This window comes from Scyliorhinus torazame, chromosome 6 (genome assembly GCF_047496885.1).
Source record: "Scyliorhinus torazame isolate Kashiwa2021f chromosome 6, sScyTor2.1, whole genome shotgun sequence".
Classification (NCBI taxonomy): Eukaryota; Metazoa; Chordata; class Chondrichthyes; order Carcharhiniformes; family Scyliorhinidae; genus Scyliorhinus; species Scyliorhinus torazame.
In genome coordinates this window covers 147,596,791-147,614,675 of record NC_092712.1, presented here as the reverse complement: position 1 = coordinate 147,614,675, position 17,885 = coordinate 147,596,791, and the positions used below count along the sequence as shown (strand labels likewise).

Below are 17,885 nucleotides of genomic sequence, written 5' to 3'. Positions count from 1 at the left end.
CCCCACAGCGGCATACCCCCGTCTTGACCCACCCCACTCGCCCCAGCTCTTCCTTGATCTTAGCAGCAGCAACTCGATTCCACCTACCAGGCCCCGCCACCAACCAAAACAGTGCCCAACCCGCCCCATCTACCCTCCCCAACCCGAAAGAGAAAAACACAGAGAAAAAGAAACCCAAAACAATGCAAAGGCCCACCCCCTCCCACCGAACCAAAAATAGGCATAACATATCCACCGCAGTCACCAATCGCCCATCCCGACCCTCAGTCTGTGTCCAGCTTCTCGGCCTGAACAAAGGCCCACGCCTCCTCCGGAGACTCAAAATAATGGTGCCGGCCCTTGTAGGTAACCCACAATCGCGCCGGCTGCAACATGCCAAACTTCACCCCCTTCCTGTGCTGCACCGCCTTCGCTCGATTGTACCCGGCCCTCCTCTTCGCCACCTCCGCACTCCAGTCCTGATATATCCGAACCTCCGCGTTCTCCCACCTGCTGCTCCTCTCCTTCTTGGCCCACCTGAGCACACACTCCCGATTGACGAACCGATGGAACCACACCAGCACCGCCCGCGGAGGCTCGTTAGCCTTGGGCCTCCTCGCCAACACTCTATGGGCCCCTTCCAGCTCCAGGGGCCCCTGGAAGGACCCCGCTCCCATCAGAGAGTTTAACATGGTGACCACATAGGCCCCCACGTCCGGCCCCTCCAGCCCCTCCGGGAGGCCCAGAATCCGCAGATTCTTCCGCCTCGACCGATTCTCCATCTCCTCGAACCGCTCCTGCCATTTCTTGTGGAGCACCTCGTGCACCTCGACCTTTACCGCCAGGACTAAGATCTCGTCCTCATTGACAGAGATCTTTTGTTGAGCCTCTCGGATCGCCACCCCCTGGGCCGTCTGTGTCTCCAGCAGCTTATCAATAGAAGCCTTTATCGGCTCTAGCAGGTCCTTTTTAATCTCTCTGAGGCAGCGCTGGATACCCTCCTGTTGCTCCTCTGCCCACTGCCTCCACGCTGCCTGGTCTCCGTCCGTCTCCATTTTGTCCTTCTTCCCTCCCTTCATCTGGTCCACCACCACCTTTTTTGTCACCCCATATACTGCCATATACTGATGGGGAACTATTATTAACTCCTTCCCACACCGGGAAACGTCGAAAAAGTGCCCTTGGGGGCTCTGAAAAGAGCCCAAAAGTCTCGAGAGGGAATCCTTTTGGCAGTGTTCGCTTCACCAATCTGCCCCAAAATGTCCGTGGAAACTCCTGAAAAAGGTCTAAGTGTCCGTTCCAGACGGGAGCTGCCGAATGCGTGACCTACTCCTCCATGGCCGCCACCGGAAGCCTCGTCCCCGCTTCTTCAGTGGCCCTGGTGAGATCTTTTCACAGTTGTCCCCTCTGCTGTTAGAATTCACTTTTGATAAAGGTCCTCAGGACTGTTTGCAGCTTTAAGCTTGCCCTTCCCCCGCTTGCATGCTGCAAACTGCTGCAAATGCTGTTTATCCTGTTGCAGCCAAATCTTCCACTGCTTCTGCCGGGCCTGGCAGCCAAAATACACAACACTCCTGGGGGACACCGTCAGGGGAGTGTTGCAGTCCTCTTGCCACACCGGGAAATGTCAAACAGATGCCGTGGGGGCCCTGCAAAAGAGCCCAAAAGTCCGTTCCAAGCGGGAGCTACCGAATATGCGACCTAGCTCTGCGTAGCCGCACCCAGAAGTGAATTTTTCCACTTTTAAGCCCGCCAAAACGTCCAATACCTCTTCACTCCCTATGTCAAACTGTTCAAGAGCCTCACAGTCTCTCTATCTGAATTCTGTACCTTCATCCTCCTTCTCCCAAATGAAGACAGATGTGAAGTACTTGTTTAACACCCTGCCACTGTTCCCGGTCTCCATGCACAGATTGCCCCCTTTGGTCCCTAATGGGCCCTACTCTTTTCTCGATTATCCTCTTCCCCTTAATATACTTACAAAAATGTTTTGGGATTCTCCCTAATTCTATCCGTCAGTGCTTTTTCATGCCCCCTCTTTGCTCTCTTAATTGCTTTCTTATGCTCCCCCTACACTGCACTAAGGTCCGTTGATTTGCTCCCTTTGTACCTTGTAAAAGTTTCTCTTTTCTTTCTTATCCAACCCTGAATATTCCACGACATCTCGGTTTCTCTGGGCTTGTTGCTCTTACATTTCATCCTAAAGGGAACATGTTGGCCCTGCACTCTCCCTATTTCTTTTTTGAACTGCCCCCACTGCTCTGCTGTAGATTTTCCCACAAGAAGCTGTTCCCAGTCTGCTTTGGTCAGATTGTGCCTTATTCTAATAAAACCTGCCTTCCCCCAATCCAAACTGGTTTTTGCAGACCATCTTTTCCCTTTCCCAGAACAAAATTAAATTGTACCGTGTTGTGGTTGCTATCACTAAAATGTTCCCCATTACCACCTTGAACACCTGTCTGGCTTTGTTCCCCAGAATTAGATCCAGCACTGTGCCGTCCCTTGTTGGTACCGCCTACATACTAAATATATAAAACAATCCTGTGCCACTTCCCAAACCTGAGTGAGCAATGATGTTTTTGCTGAGCTGCATTTTTATTTTGTTGTGTTCGTTATCATGTGACAAAGAATTTCTTTTGAATGAAGAAGAAAAACCTAAATCAGACAAAAAAGCAATACAATAATATGATTTTTACAAAATTATGAAACCTTATATATCGACAAACTGGTAAATAACATGATTGCCAATTCACAAACTGAGTTACGTTAAATACGGAAATAAGTCTCATTTAGCTTTAATATAGTGTGATTTTCTTCTGTACTTTTAGGTTTCTTGGAGCCTCGCACTTTGCCCAGTGGAGGTCTAATTCCTTTCGTTCAGAGCCTTTTTTGTGATGTTGGTTCTCAATGTCAGAGCGGGGAGTTTACAGGAGCAGAGAACACTCCCAAATCCAGGTACAACCTCCAAAATTCTCTTTGTTTCATACCCAGGAAAGAAAAGACTTGAAATAAGGGGTGAGATTATCCAGTCGCCCAGCCGTGTGTTTCTCAGTGGCACGACATTCGCTTACGACAGAATTCTCTCGTCCTGCCGTTTGTCAATGGGATTTCCCATTGAAGCTACCCCACACTGCTGGGAAACCCATGGTGGGGTTGTGCTGCCAGCTGGACAGGTGAATCATCCGGCAAGATTCATTTTCACCTAATGCTCCTGGTTATGGCATAATCTAAGCACAGAGGACTGGATATTAATTCAGAGGCAGAGAGGGACTTGAGAAATTAATTTCTCTCTGATCCTGTTGAACTTAATGGCAGGAAGGAGAGAGGGATCGGAAAGGCCAAGATCAGAGGCCAGAGACACGATTTTCATTGTGTCCCACTGTTTAATAGAATTCAGATTTTTCCGTATTGATACACTTGTAACATTGCATATGAGCTACTTCTGTCAGATTCATGCTATTTCTAAAATATACAGCTTTATTTTGTTGCAGGTCATCACTGAGCTTCACAGATGAGAGTGGGCTCAATATCCTGACATTAATAGAAGAACTAGGAGAGGATATTAATGATACCTTGCAAAAAGCATCCACTTTACAAAATAATGTAAATGAATTGTTTGGAGAATCAGGTAAGTTGTGCATGGGTGTAAAATGTTTTACTTCCGTTGACATAATGACAAATGTCTCCCTATATTTCAGCAAGAATTAATGCTGTGGAATTGTTTTAATCAGGCGCTCAGGACAAGTTTTTGTTTTTTGAGGGACTCCACGTAAGTATTTTGGTTCGGAGTCCTTACATTTTACTGATTAGAAAATGATACTGATGTGTGAGGGGAAACCAGGCTGCCCTGCTGAAAGAAGCCACTTTGCAGGTAAAATAAATGGAAAGACCCAGAGGCAGAAGTAGCCAAATGAACAAAAAGCCTGACCATGTATGGAAGGTAAGTGGGGGAGAAGACCAAACATGGGAATATCATCAAAAAGGATTGGATAACTTGCCGAATCTGAAGAACTTAACTTAAAAAAGTAATTTCAGAGGGCGTGACATCGCTTCAGAAAATCCCAAGGGTCTAAGGCCGAGTATCCATCAGTGTTAAGCCATTTAGATTCCCTTTGGTTCCAATTTGTTGCCAGTCTAAGTCTGTTTAAACCAAGGAGCATCTGTTCCTGACATCCGTCAATAATCATTAGAAATTATACATTCCAACTCAGAGAGGGTGCATGTGAGGGAAGGTTAAAGTTAACAAAATGGCCAAATATCAAAGTAAACTTGGAAAAGTAAGAGTGGAAACAAAATTATGAGGGAAATTCAGTGGAACCTTCCCTACTTGGCCATCTCCCAGTAACGAGTAGAACTTAATGTAGGTTACAGGAGTCTTCCCCGTTGGCTGGAGACTGGTGAGGACCCCATGTCACATCCTTTTGGGAATGCCCGCTGAATTAAGTGCCAATCAGACACTTAAGAATACAGCAGTGTGATTTCCCTAGGATTAAAGGTCCTGGGGACAGAAATCCCAGACCCTGAGAGATGCTAGCTAATCAGAAGTTGGCAGCTATGCATTACTCGATAGTGAGCCAGTGACTGCTGCTGGCAATGCACCCATCCGAGGCCCAGGATCACAAAGACATCCAGGGTCCAGGTGAGTGATGGTGATTGGGGAGGAGGTGGGTGTCATTGGGGAGGGTGGTTGGCAGCAAGGGTAGGAGGTGCCTCTCAGTGGGTCACCCTTTCCAATGCCCGGTCCCTTGATTATGCAATGAGTACACTTTTTTTTAAAAGTGGGGATTCAAACGATGCTGGCTCGGCAGGCATTGCATTCATTGCCCTTGAGAAGAAGGTGGTGAGCCATCTTTTTGCACTGCTACAGTCCTTGTGTTGTAGGAACATCCACAGTTCTGTTAGGAAAGGTGTTCTAGGGTTTTGACCCAGCGACATTGAGGAACGGCAATGTGTTTCCAAGTCAGAATGATATGTGGCTTTGAAGGGAACTTTCAGATGATGGTCTTCCCATGCATCTGCTGCCAAGGCAGGTTTAGTTCAGTTGGCTAGACAGCTGATTCATGATGCAAAGTGAGGCTAGCAATGCTTGTTCAATTCCCGTACCTTATTCATTAAGGCCCACCTTCTCAACCATCTCCTCTTGTTGCTTGGAGACATTCAGTATCTTCCAGAAGAAAGGCAGGTCATTTGAAGAGCTCCATTTTGTCCTGAATTCTGTGAGACGTGATTCAGCCAGGAAGCAGCTGGAATGCACTCTCTCTGCTCTCCCTCCCTCTGCCAGGCGATTTGAAAGGCTGCTGGTAAGACTTATGAAAGAACTTCTGTTTAAAAGACAGACAGCAGTCAGAACAATGAAGGGATCTTCTGGAGTGCAAGGCTGCCAGTAGTTTCTCACCAGGTCTGTGATTCTTTAATCCTCTGTCTGAAGGGCTGGGAAGAACCCAAACTGAGAACTCTCTTTATAATATAGCCGGTGTTTCTGCACAGAGATCAGACATAGGGAAAAGCCTGTTAAATTCTCAGGTTTAAGACTCCAGTAATATTTCAGGGAGATGGGGACTCCATCTGATGGTCAAAGGTCAGAATTGCACCAATCTGAATGTCTTGAATGAACCAAACCCCAAGAGGGTTGCGTTCGGACAAGACCAGAGCCTACAAAGGACACAACCGCAGCAGCGATGATTCATCTCAATCCTTTTCCTTCCATTCCCATTATTCAAATCCTTTTCCGATCTCTTCATCATGTGCCTGTGGTGTGTGTGTCTGGGTGAAGGTAGGAGGTTTTTTTTAACAGGTAGACTAGTAGACCATAGTTCTAACTATTTCCTTCATATGGTCATCTTTTACTCTTGTTATAAATAACGTTCGTTAATGTTTTACTTATAAATCTGGTGTCTGTAACTCACTGGAGCAGTCAGGGGTTAAAGATGTCAGGAAAACATGAATTATTGGTTAATTCACTTATGTTGGGACTCCGGGGTCTGTGGGGCTGGAACTGGCTGTGCACTCGCCCATGGTGTCTTAACAATAGAAAATAGAAGCAGAAGAAGATCATTTGGCTCTTTGAGCCTGCTCCACCATTCATTATGATCATAGCTGATCATCAAGTTCAATACTCTAATCCCGCCTTCCCCGTCCACGCACCTTGATTCCTTTAGCCCCAAGAGTTAAACTTGATTCCTTCTTCAAATTACACAATGCCTCAACTAACTTTTGTAGTTGTGAGTTCCACAGGTTCCCCAATCTCTGGGTGAAGATATTTCTCTTTAACACAGTCCTAAAAGGTTTACCCCTTATCTTCAAACTATGTCTCCTAGTTTGGACTCCTCCACCATCAGGAACATTCTTTCTGAATCTACCCTGTTTAATCCTGTTTGAATTATATAAGTTTCTATGAAATCCTCTCACTCTTCTAAATTCCAATGAATATAACCCTAAACCGATTTAGTCTCTCCTCACATGACAGTCCCCCCATCCCAGGTAAACTTTTGCAACACTGCCTCCACAGCAAGAACATCCTTCCTCAGTTAAGGACACTAAAACTGCACAGAACACTCCAGGTGTGGCCTCATCAATGCCCTATATAATTGCAATCGAACATCCCTATTCCTATACTCAAATCCTCTTGCTGCGAAGGCCAACAGGCCAATTGTCTTCTTTACCGACTGCTGTACCTGCGCACTAACTTTCAGTGATTGATGGACGAGGACATCAAGATCGCGCTGAGTATCTACCTCTCTCAATTTGCACCCTTTCAAATAATAATTTGCCTTCCTATTTTTGCTAGCAAAGTGGATAACCTCACATTTATCCACAGTTATACTGCCTCTGCCATGCATTTGCCCACTTACTTAGCCTATCCAAATCCTGCTGAAGCATCTCTGCATCTTACTCACAATTCACCCACCCACCCAACTTTGTGTCATCTGCAAATTTGGAGCTACTACATTTAGTTCCCTCATCTAAATCATTAATAGATAATGTGAACAGTTGGAGTCTTGGCATAGATTCCTGCTAGCCCACTAGTCATCTCCTGCCAATTTGAAAAAGACCCATTTATTCCAACTTTTTGCTTCCTGTCTGCTAACCAGCTTTCTATCCATCTCAAGAAACTACCCGCAATCCCATGCGCTTTAACTTTACATAGTAATTCACTATGTGAGACCTTGTTGAAAGTATTCCTGGTCAACTGCACTACTTACACCTTCACAGAATTCCAGTAGATTCGTAAATCCATGCTGATTTTGTCTGATTATACCACGGCTTTCCAAACGTTATGCTATGAAATCCTTGATAATGGACTCGAGCATCTTCCCTACTACCGACATTAGGCTCACTGGTCTTTAGTTCCCTGTTTTCTCTCTACCCCCCTTTTTGAATATATCAAACTTTGAGCTTTTATCTGGGTTAATTAATTAGCATGGACTGTTCAAATGATAAAGTCAAAATGGACTCTCAGAGAGACTAGTTAGGCAAGTTTTAGAGTTTCACATTACAGGAAAATACATCTACAAATGGAAAAGCTAATCATAGCACTACAATTTAGTATAGCGATTGGGAACCATTTATTATTTTTTCCTGTTTGAGAAGCTCCTATATTCCAACACCCACTATGAATGAAAACACAAATGCTGAAAATACCTCGAGGTCAGGCAGTATTTTTGATGAGAGTAGCAGTGTTAATGTTTCAGCTCGGTGGCTTTTCATCAGAACTCCATTCATGTTTGTATTTAGCTTTTGCACGACAAATAAATATTGAGTCATTCATTTATTCACTTCTTTATTTATTATTCAACAAATCTGATTGAGAGTCACAGGTTACAAAACATTCTTTTATTACTGATGCTTTCTTGCTTTTGGAAGCAAAGATAATCTTGTATGGGATAAACCCATAAAGAATTCTAAAGAAACATTTTTATTTGTTCTCCTGTGCATGTTAGCAAGCAATTGTCTTCATATTGGGTAACTATGGTACTCTTGAAGCTGTAGAGAGCCAAGATGTAACTGTGAGGGTAAAATATAGAATTTCAAATATCAACAGTAAGAAGGGCAGAAAAGATACAGAAACATAACATGGTGTTCTATCCTTGAACCGAATTATAATCATCTTAATCATATTTTCTTACCTTTTCCCTGGTTTTCCCTTTGTGATGATGCAGCAGTCCTACTGAAGCTGATCTAAATCGCAACCCTTTGTATGACATGTTTTGTTTTCTTCTTCAGGTGCTTCGGGGCAGCTTGGAGCTGGCATGGTAAGTGATTCAATCAATAAAAAAATGTAAATTTGCCACAGACTGGACCAGAGGCTGCTTTCCCCTTGAGAGCTGACTGGTGGTGATTTAACCTGAGGGTCACCACACCTCAGGTGAGGGGCAATGTTGAGAAGGTGAAGCCTTCATGAATAACCTGAGCCAGTATGGGAATTAACCCCACGCTGTTGGCCTTGCTCTGCATCACAAACCAGCCATCCAACCAACTGAGCTAATCAACCCACTGATGGAACATTGGTGACTACAACTATTTGTCAAAAATTTACATATAGTATAATGGAGAAATGCACCAAAAATGGAAAACAAGTATTGACAAGTAAAGAGGGTTTTTGGTAGAGCAAATAAAAGAATCATTATAGAATCCCTACAGTGCAAAAGGAGGCCATTCAGCCCATCAGGTCTGCACCGACCCACTGAAAGAGCACTGTACCTAGGCCCACATTCCCACCCTAACCCTGTAACCCCAACTAGCCTTTTGGACACTAAGAGGCAACTTTAGCATGGGCGGAGCACTATGTTCTCCTGCCAGAGCTGAATTGTACTTAATTTGGAAGCAAGTCCCAGTCGTTAGCTGTGCAGGATTCTGTTTGAGGAGGTTTGCGAGGGATTCCTATAGGAATCCTGCTATCGGACTGCCATTTTGAGCTTTAATTAGGGGTTGCTGAGGGGGAATCTCCTTAATTAGGTGGCTTCTGGTGGGGGGGGGGGCAGTAGGGGGGGAGGGGTTGGTGGGAGTGGGGTGGGCTGGTCTTGTATTGTGGGGGAGAGGGTGGCCCCCAATGAACTTTGGGGGAAACTCCCTTAAAGAGTTATCCCTTGGCCCACCACCTCAAATACATGCTTGATCGGACGAGCACCAATTCTCAGCCATGTGAATTCCAGCCCAGAGGACTGGAGAATCGCAAGAGCCAGAGAATATGGTACCTGGTCTGTTAATAGGATTGGCGCTGGCCTCAAACCTCGATACAGGCGTCAGCGGGGTCTGGAGCACTGAAAACGGATTGGCGTCTGGAGCTGATCCTATTTTTTCCCTGACGCTGGATTCTCCGCCGCATTGGGAACTCCGCTACCGGTGGCGCACAGCAGAGAATCCAACCTGAGGTTTCAGGTCAATGCATAGCTAACAACCTGCTCTTAAAACTCTGCTCACGTTTTGACAGCTGTGACAAATTCCATCAGAGCAACTGAGACAATCCACAACAGTCTAGAACAACCAACATAGTTCTACATAAAACAACCTCCAACATTCTAAAAGGAAAAGGGTGGGATTCTCGGTTGTATGTGCACGTCCAGCGAGGATGGAGAATTTGGCACTTTGACAAATCTTCATTCACCGCAGCGTGAACAGAGAATCCCACTGGTGTGAAGGAACGGAGAATCAAAGTAAATGTCAATTTGCCCTATTTCCCAATCTTAACAGATTCTTTAAAATATTCCAGAATCCTGATTTAAATCTTTGCCAAAAATTAATCAGGCTTCTGTGAACCAGTGAAATCTGCCTTATTAGTTTTTGATTGTTTACCAAGAAACAGACTAAGGAACAAGAGTGAAAACTTTTATCTCTGTCCATTTTCAACGGTGAATGTAACTTGCTCTAGTTTTACCAATGTAACAATCTATAGCTTAAGTAAAGTATAAATTTGCTTTGCTAAATATTGCAGCAGAACAGCTAATAATATTTAATGATTAATACAGTAATAATACTGATAAAAGGTACACATTTAATAATAAATGAGTAAAATCTTAATTTAATCAAGCCAAATGTAATTTTTGTTTTTCAAAATATTTGTAGAGCACAATCTACTGGCCATGCTGTGTTCGAGGCAGTAGATGCTGAGAGATCCCTCTTACAGGATCTACCTGGCTTGCCATGCCTTGTGAGATTTAACACAAACTCGCGAGATGTCACAATGTGAATCCTGCCCACCTTTTAGCAAATCTACATATTAGAGAGCGACAGCTATGCATTCCCACGATCTACCCAAGGCATGGGATCTGATCCTCTCGCCTTCCCGATCTCGGCGAGCGCCGGTTCAGATAGATCAACACTCGATCGGAGGCCCCCAGGTACTTGCCCTCAGAGGGTGGCACCATGGCATTGCCATCCTGGCAGTGCCACCTCGATACCAACCTGGCACTGGCAGGGGCACTGCCAGGCTTGCAGTGCCAAGCTGCCAAGTTGGCATTTTCCCCATGCTGCGGTTCGGGTCTGAGGTGCCCTGTAGGGTGTTGGGGGAGTGGGGGGCATGAGGACCCCCTTATTGGTGAGTTGGGGCTTTGGAGGAGGTTCGGGGGTCCCGTCGGGGTTCGAGATATTTCCTTCTGCACTGAGGCGTTCAGGCAAGCAGAGCTCCTCCAAGCAGACAATGGGACTAACTGTGGCCTTGTCGGGTAATTCCCTGCTGAGGCCCCATATGTACCCGAACTGATGTTCAATAGCGTGGTGTTTCTCGATGCTCCAAGCGTTGCGAAACACCCGGCTAAACATTCTCGCTACGGGACTCTGTTCGCATTTGGGTAGATCGTGCCTATATTGTTTACATAATCGTCTCTGAGTTCTGTGTTTATCTATTATTTATATAAAACATATTAGTAAAGGGACTTACTTCTGCTCAACTGATGTGCAAATTAATGCAGAAAATGTTACTTGTCCGATGTTGCTTTTTTTTTACAAATTAATGAGATCCCCATTGAAAGAAAGTCTTCGAAATAACACCAACAAGTTTTCATAAATTTTGTTTGTATACGTGACTATTTTTATTTACAGCATGATATCCAGGATTTCAAAGGAAAGTAGGTACAGTTAGCTCTATGAAATACAATTTGTTTGCTATCCAATAGGAGTGAAATAATCCAGATTGGATTGCTTTTGTTCATACACTGAATGCATAAATTTGATCCCAGTTCAAATGATTCATATTCAGCATTTGGTCTATTTAAACAAATGGGGCAGGATTTTTCAGATGACAGGAGTTTCTGACCTGCCATCCACAGCCATTCAATGCTCCTCACTCAGGAGTAGGTCCTGCCTCAGAGAGCTGCAGGCTTATCAGATTATCTGGCAGCTCTGTAGTCCCAGATGCATCAGTAAACACCGTGGCTGCATGACTGGGGCAATAAGCAGTCCTCAGATTTAAAGTCACAGTGTCCAGGTTAGTGTCGGTGGTCTTATTATGGGGAGGAGTGGTGACGCCTGGTGGTATGGGGAAATATGGAGTGGGGATCTGGATGGAGAGACTAATGGGGAAGGTTACACCTGCAGGGGCATACCATGAGGGCGGTGTTATGGAAGGGGGGGGGGGCGAAAAGGAGGCGGCTGGGGAGCACTGGTCATCTGACGTGGAAAGAGGTCCCTTAAGGGAGCCTGTCCCACCCGATCCCAAGCAGGACGACTTGCTGCTTCCCTGCTGCCCTGGAACTCCACCCACTAACTCTAAAATTGAGACTGGGTGGGAAGCAGCTCTTAAGTGGCCAATAATTGGGGCTGGGATTGACAGATATATTTAGCCTTGCCTGTCTCATGTAAAATTGTGTGCGCATCAGGGGGCACTTGGTTCCACTTGGTGAATTTTAGGAACTCCCCGCCTGCAAACCTGTCTCTCAAGATGGACATGCCAAAGAGGGCAGCCATATCTAAACTCTATTTTCCAATTGGCAGTTCTTGGGAATATATCTGAAAGAGCACTGATTGAAGCACAATGATCTATGGATTCACATCCCACTTAAAGGTAAAGTAAAGTCACCATAGTCCTAGATGACTATAGGCTGCTTTCCCCTTTGAAGGGGTGGTGATTTAACCTGAGGATCACCACATCTAATGTGAGGGGCAAAGTTAAGGAAGTGGGCCCGGATGAATAACCTCAGCCAGTACGGGAATTGAACCTGTGCTGCTGGCCTTGCTCTGCATCACGAACCAGCTGTCTAGCCAACTGAACTAAACCCCTTTATCCCATCCTAGTTATCTCTACCTTCATTCATCTTTTCTTGCTTGTACAAGTAAAGCTTGAAAGTAACACAGTTCTTAAGAAAGTTTTGAATTTAAGGCAAACCAAATTTGTTCACATTATATTTTTTAGATGGGTCTGATTCAAATGGAGCAAGTCATTTCCATAATGGAAAGAATTCAAAATGAAACATATACCTGGGACATTCTTTTTAACTTACCTAACCTACTGAAAACCCTGATGAATGAGGATTTTTTAAGCAACGGGACTAGTATGATGGCTGACACAGTGATGGATCTAAAAAGGTAGAAATATATCTCCTATTAAAGAGCTTTAATGAAGAATCTAATTATTTCCTTGTTCCTCAAAATCGTTGATGGTGAATAATTATTGAGTAGTGTGAAAAAAAAAAGATACGTTGTCGAAGATCTTTGCCTTGCACTCTTCGGGACACATTCGCAAGAATACCAAATATCAAAGGGTACAACAATTTATATTGCATGAGAAGAGGGTACTGATTGGTTGGCATGTGGACTCTGGTTAAGGTATGGCCTTGGGGGAATGCATTAGGGAACAGTTAACTGCCAAGCTTTTGTTTAAATTCAAACCGGACAGGTTGACTCTGATTGGGCAAGGCGTTGAGACAGCTGTTCCCTGGTTTATTTTCCCAAGGCAATGCCATGGCAATTTCATTCACCTCAAACATTTTATTGTCTTTATGTTTGGATAGTGAGAAAAAGACAAAGATAGAATGTGGAAACTGGCCTTGACAGCTAATCAGAATCAGGACAATGGTTGCATGTCGATGAAGCACCTGATGCTAATGTAATGATGCTGCAATGTCACATGACTGAGTAACAGAAATCTGGAGGGAAGAGAAGTTACAACGTTCCAGCAGAGTTCCCAATATGTACACAGCAGCTGTAAATAAAGGGAAATGGATTATGCACACTGCAGTCTCAAATGTCTCACTTTGATTCCAACCGTAAAACAAAATACAAACTTTAGCCAATAATGTACAGGGTCTTGAGTGCATTACATTCAAGGTTTTAGGCAATGAATGCTCCCTGAATTTGAGGAAGATCACACCGTGCTTTTCTGACATATCTCAGTGGCAGAGCTAACTATGAGGATTAGGTTGTAAAGATTTAAATTTCCACATAGTTACACAATAGTTAAAGTCACTTATTAACAGCAGGGGCGGAGGGTGTGGTGACTCAGAAGAAGGTTTGGGCCAAGGAAGGTGCAGAGATTATTGGTGTTGGAAGCCTGAATGAGTCTTTGTGGGAGGGTGTGCCCAGTGGGGCTTAGGTTTGGAAGGGCTTGGAGAAAGGATGAGAGTGAGAGATGGTGAAGTGGTCAGTGGAGTTTGGATCTTGATGAGGTAAAATGGAGCTGTGAATCCTGACACTGGAATTCAGTGGCTTCTCGATGAAACGATATCCTGATGGAGGTAGAGTGATTGCTGTTGTCAGTAGGCTTGGGCTCCGAGAGGGGATAGGCAATTGCTGCTTGGTGTCCTTGTGATAGTAGGAACGCTGAGACTGATGATATTTCAGAATCCAAATGAAGAGGTTGCAAGAGTCAGGAACAGTTCAAGGCCCTGGCTGACAAGATGCAATTGGCAGTAGATTACCTGCAGAGTCTTCCAGCTTTATAGCACCCTGTATTATTAATTGACATTTATCCTTTTGGTATTTGTACTATACTTAAAATTGAAAGGCCTATGACCTGTGCCGCTACTTATTTGGATAGCAATGCTAGTAATGGTTTTGCTGTTGGCATTTACAGCTCCTCTAGACACATCTTTGGATTTTTAATTGTCACGTGATCGCCTACTTTTACAATGCACTATAATCCTCTTTGTTATGTTACCCACTCCTGGTTTCCACCATCATTTATCCTTTGCCTTTGTTCTGCTACCTACCCTTTTCCATGTATTTGCACTTGCTTAAAAATTGTTACATCTCTAATTTCTTCCAGTTCTCATGAACGGCCATTACTCTGAAACATTAATTCTATTTATTTGCACAAGTATGCTGCCTGACCTGCTGAGTACTTCCAGCTGTTTCTGTTTTTATTTCAGATTTCCGGTATCAGTAGTATTTTGTTATTGTGCAAAAAAAAAATCAACATTGATATGCCAATTTACAGGCAAAAAATGATCATGAATGTATGAATTTACGAGAGTACCAGCTTCACCCTATTTGTCTGCGTTCTGTGCACTCATTTCATCAGCTTTCTTTTAGGCTGCCCTGACAATCTCCTGAAATGAGTCTGCTCCTGGACTACAAGAGTGGACTACAAGAGAGCTAAAGTCACAAGAAGTTTAATTTATGTGGTTTATTGAAAAACAATGCTTCAAAAACTAACGGTGGGATTCTCTGTCCTGCCGGCCCCGTTTTGCAGCGTGGCATGCCTCTGCCGGCAGCAGGATCCTCCGTACCGGCAACCGGCCAATGGGATTTCCAATTGTGGCCATCCCACGCCGTCGGGAAATCTGCAGGCATGGGTGTGCTGATGGCGAAGAAGAGAATCCTGCCGACGGAAAATCCCGCAGTACATATTTACATCGTAATTTTTTTTAAATCAGTCATCGGATGTGGGCGTCGCTGGCTTGGTCAACATTTATTACCCCTTCGTAATTGCCCTTGAGAGGATGGTGATGAGTTCTTATCTTGAATTGCTGCAGTGTATACGGTGTAGGTACACCCACAGTGCTGTTGGGGAGGGAGGTCCAGGATATTTCTATACCTTGTACGACCTGTGATCACTGAAAAGATTTACCGATCGCATATCGGATGGATGGAACTGCCTAGTGTCTGCTGCCTGCCATAATGAGTTCTTGTACATTAGCATTACACAAGCCAGCAAGCCTACCTTGGCCCTGCTTTTTCCATCTCAACTGCCCATTTATATATTTTATTGTTAAGAGTTGGTGGGTTACTCATGACAATCACTCATTCAATTACATCTTCCCATCCAAGTGTCCAATTTTCAAAGGATTGGTACGCAAGTCGTGGTCAGAGGCCTGGGAATTCTGAGACGGGTATCTCACCACCTGACCCCCCCCAAGCCTGTTGACCATCTACAAGGCACAAGTCAGGAGTGTTATCAAATGCTCTCCATCTGCTTGGGTGAGTGGAGCCCCAACAGTACTCAAGAAGTCCTACACCATCCTGGACAAAGCAGCCTGATTGATTGGCAACCCATCCAGCATCTTAGATAATCACTCCATCCGAGACCAACACAGTGGCAGCTGTGTGTACCTCAAAGAATGGCATGGTAGTCACTTGCCAAAATTCCTTCTACAGTATCTTCCAAGCCCACAGAAACAAGGACAGCAGGCGCATGTGAACATCGGCACTTGCATTTCCCTCCAAAGTCATACACCATCCTGACTTGGAATTATATCACCATTCCTTCACTGTTGCTGGGTCAAGAACTTAGAACCCACTCCCTAACAGCACTGTGGATGTAATTACACCACTGCAGTTCAAGAAGGTGATTAACGCTGTCTTGTGAGACATGGCGAGCTGGGAGGATCCCGTAAGTGGGATCTCCCAGCATCCAGCGGTTGCGCTGCACCTCGTCGTGCTGCTTCTCTGATGCTACGCGACCGGTAGATCCTATCCTCTAAGTGCCGTTTTAGGCGGGTTTTGCTGAGATTTTCTCCCCCGTTAGATCTCGAGAGGCAAACCGGCCGTTGGGAAGCCCGGGTGAGGCGCCTTAGCTGTGTTGTCCCCCGTTGGGTGGGACACAGCTGATAGACCACGCCCCAGGACAGCAGAGAACATTTAGAATGCAAATATTTGATGACTCACCATGAACTAGAGAATGACAGATCTCAACTAACATACAAACCTGAAGCTGTATTAAACCAATAGGTGTAATAAAGTTCAAGCACTTAAATTTGTTCCATACTTAACTGCAATTAATGCCATGGGATCGTAGGATACTTGTGAAATACTTGAATCGTATGAAAATGCATGTTTTGAAACAGCACCAAACACAAAAAGGCTGCATGGTGATACAGTGGTTTGCACTGTTGCCTCACAGCTTCCGGGACCCGGGTTCAATTCCGACTTTCAGTGAGTGCCTGTGTGGAGTTCGCACATCTGCGTGGGTTTCCTCCCGGTGCTCCGGTTTCCTCCCACAGTCTAAAGATGTGCAGGTTAGGTGAACTGCCGATGATAACTTGCCCCTTAGTATCCAAAAGATTAGACTGGTTTACGGAGATAGGCTGGGGATGTGAGCTTAGGTAGGGTGCCCTTTTCAAGGGTCGGTGCAGACTTGTTGGGCCGAATGACCTCCTTCTGCACTGTAGGGATTCCATGATCTATGATCACACCTTCATTCTGTGAAAAAACAAGGCCAATTTCAAGAATGCTGACAAGGTTTTCTAAACCCTGCACTGTTGACAGGAGGGTCAGCACATCAGAATATTGTTGGTCATTGCCCATAATTAATGTCAATGGATATGAGAGCGCGTAGAATGCACTCCTAATTTTCCTATAAGCCTCTTAGTTCTTGCACATTGGTTAGAACGTGGACTGAAACCCCAATTATATTATAGGCTTCAATATTTAAAATTTTCTCCACTTCCCTACCCTGCAAGCACTGCAGGGTGTCTGTCCAGCAACAATTAGCCAATGTGTACTTGTGATAGCAGAAAACTCAGTGCCTGCCATTCTTCCTTGACTAGTGTAAATGACAGAAAATGGGGACATGTTACCTTTCTAGATTTCACAGTCAAATGATGCCAATTGCATTTATGATTTGTCAGTTGTCTGAATTTGGGTGAATTTGCTGCCTGTTAATTGCCAATCCCCTATATAAAGGACCTTATGTATGCTGTACACAAAACTTTGTTGTTACTGTTGACACTTTACTGTCAGTGCCATTGGCTAGTGAGATAATGTGATGAAAGATCTTGCAGAATATTATATTGGGTACGTATAATTATGCTGGACCTCATCAGACATCATGGGCGTCATTCTCCGACCCCCCGCCGGGTCGGAGAATGGCTGTTGGCCGCCGTGAATCCCGCCCCCGCCCCCGCCGAAGTCTCCGCTCCCGGAGATTGGGCGGGGGCGGGAATCGGGCCGCGCCGGATGGCGGGACCCCCCGCTGGATTCTCCGGCCCGGATGGGCCGAAGTCCCGTCCAGGAATTGCCTGTCCCGCCGACGTAAATCAAACCTGGTATTTACCGGCGGGACCAGGCGGCGGGGCGATCTGACCCCGGGGGGTGCCCCCACGGTGGCCTGGCCCGCGATCAGGGCCCACCGATCCACGGGCGGGCCTGTGCCGTGGGGGCACTCTTTCCCTTCCGCCTCCGCTACGGCCTCCACCATGGCGGAGGCGGAAGAGACTCTCCCCACTGCGTATGCGCGGGAAACTGACAGCGGCCGCTGACGCTTCCGCGCATGCGCCGCATTTCCGCGCCAGCTGGCGGGGAAACAAACGCCATTTCCGCCAGCTGGCGGGGCGGAAATCCCTCCGCCGTCGGCCTAGCCCCTCAATGTTGGGGCTAGGCCGCCAAAGATGCGGAGCCTTCCGCACCTTTGGGCCGGCGCGATGCCCGTCTGATTGGCGCTGGCTTTGGCGCCAGTCGGCGGACATCCCGCCGTTGGGGGAGAATTTCGCCCCATTTTCTTGTGGGTAAAACTTGAAAAATTATAATATCATTCT

The 17,885-nt window shown here is 45.6% G+C and overlaps 1 protein-coding gene across 1 annotated transcript in view; it reads left to right on the top strand.

Moving 5' to 3' along the window:
• LOC140425056 (ATP-binding cassette sub-family A member 13-like) overlaps window positions 1-17,885 on the top strand; it is a 505,398-nt gene that overhangs the window by 25,069 nt on the left and 462,444 nt on the right. The window contains exons 3-6 of the mRNA XM_072508872.1: window positions 2,808-2,934; window positions 3,471-3,607; window positions 8,203-8,231; window positions 12,326-12,498. Coding sequence (XP_072364973.1) covers window positions 2,808-2,934; window positions 3,471-3,607; window positions 8,203-8,231; window positions 12,326-12,498 — 466 coding nt within the window. The remainder of the gene's footprint in view (window positions 1-2,807; window positions 2,935-3,470; window positions 3,608-8,202; window positions 8,232-12,325; window positions 12,499-17,885) is intronic.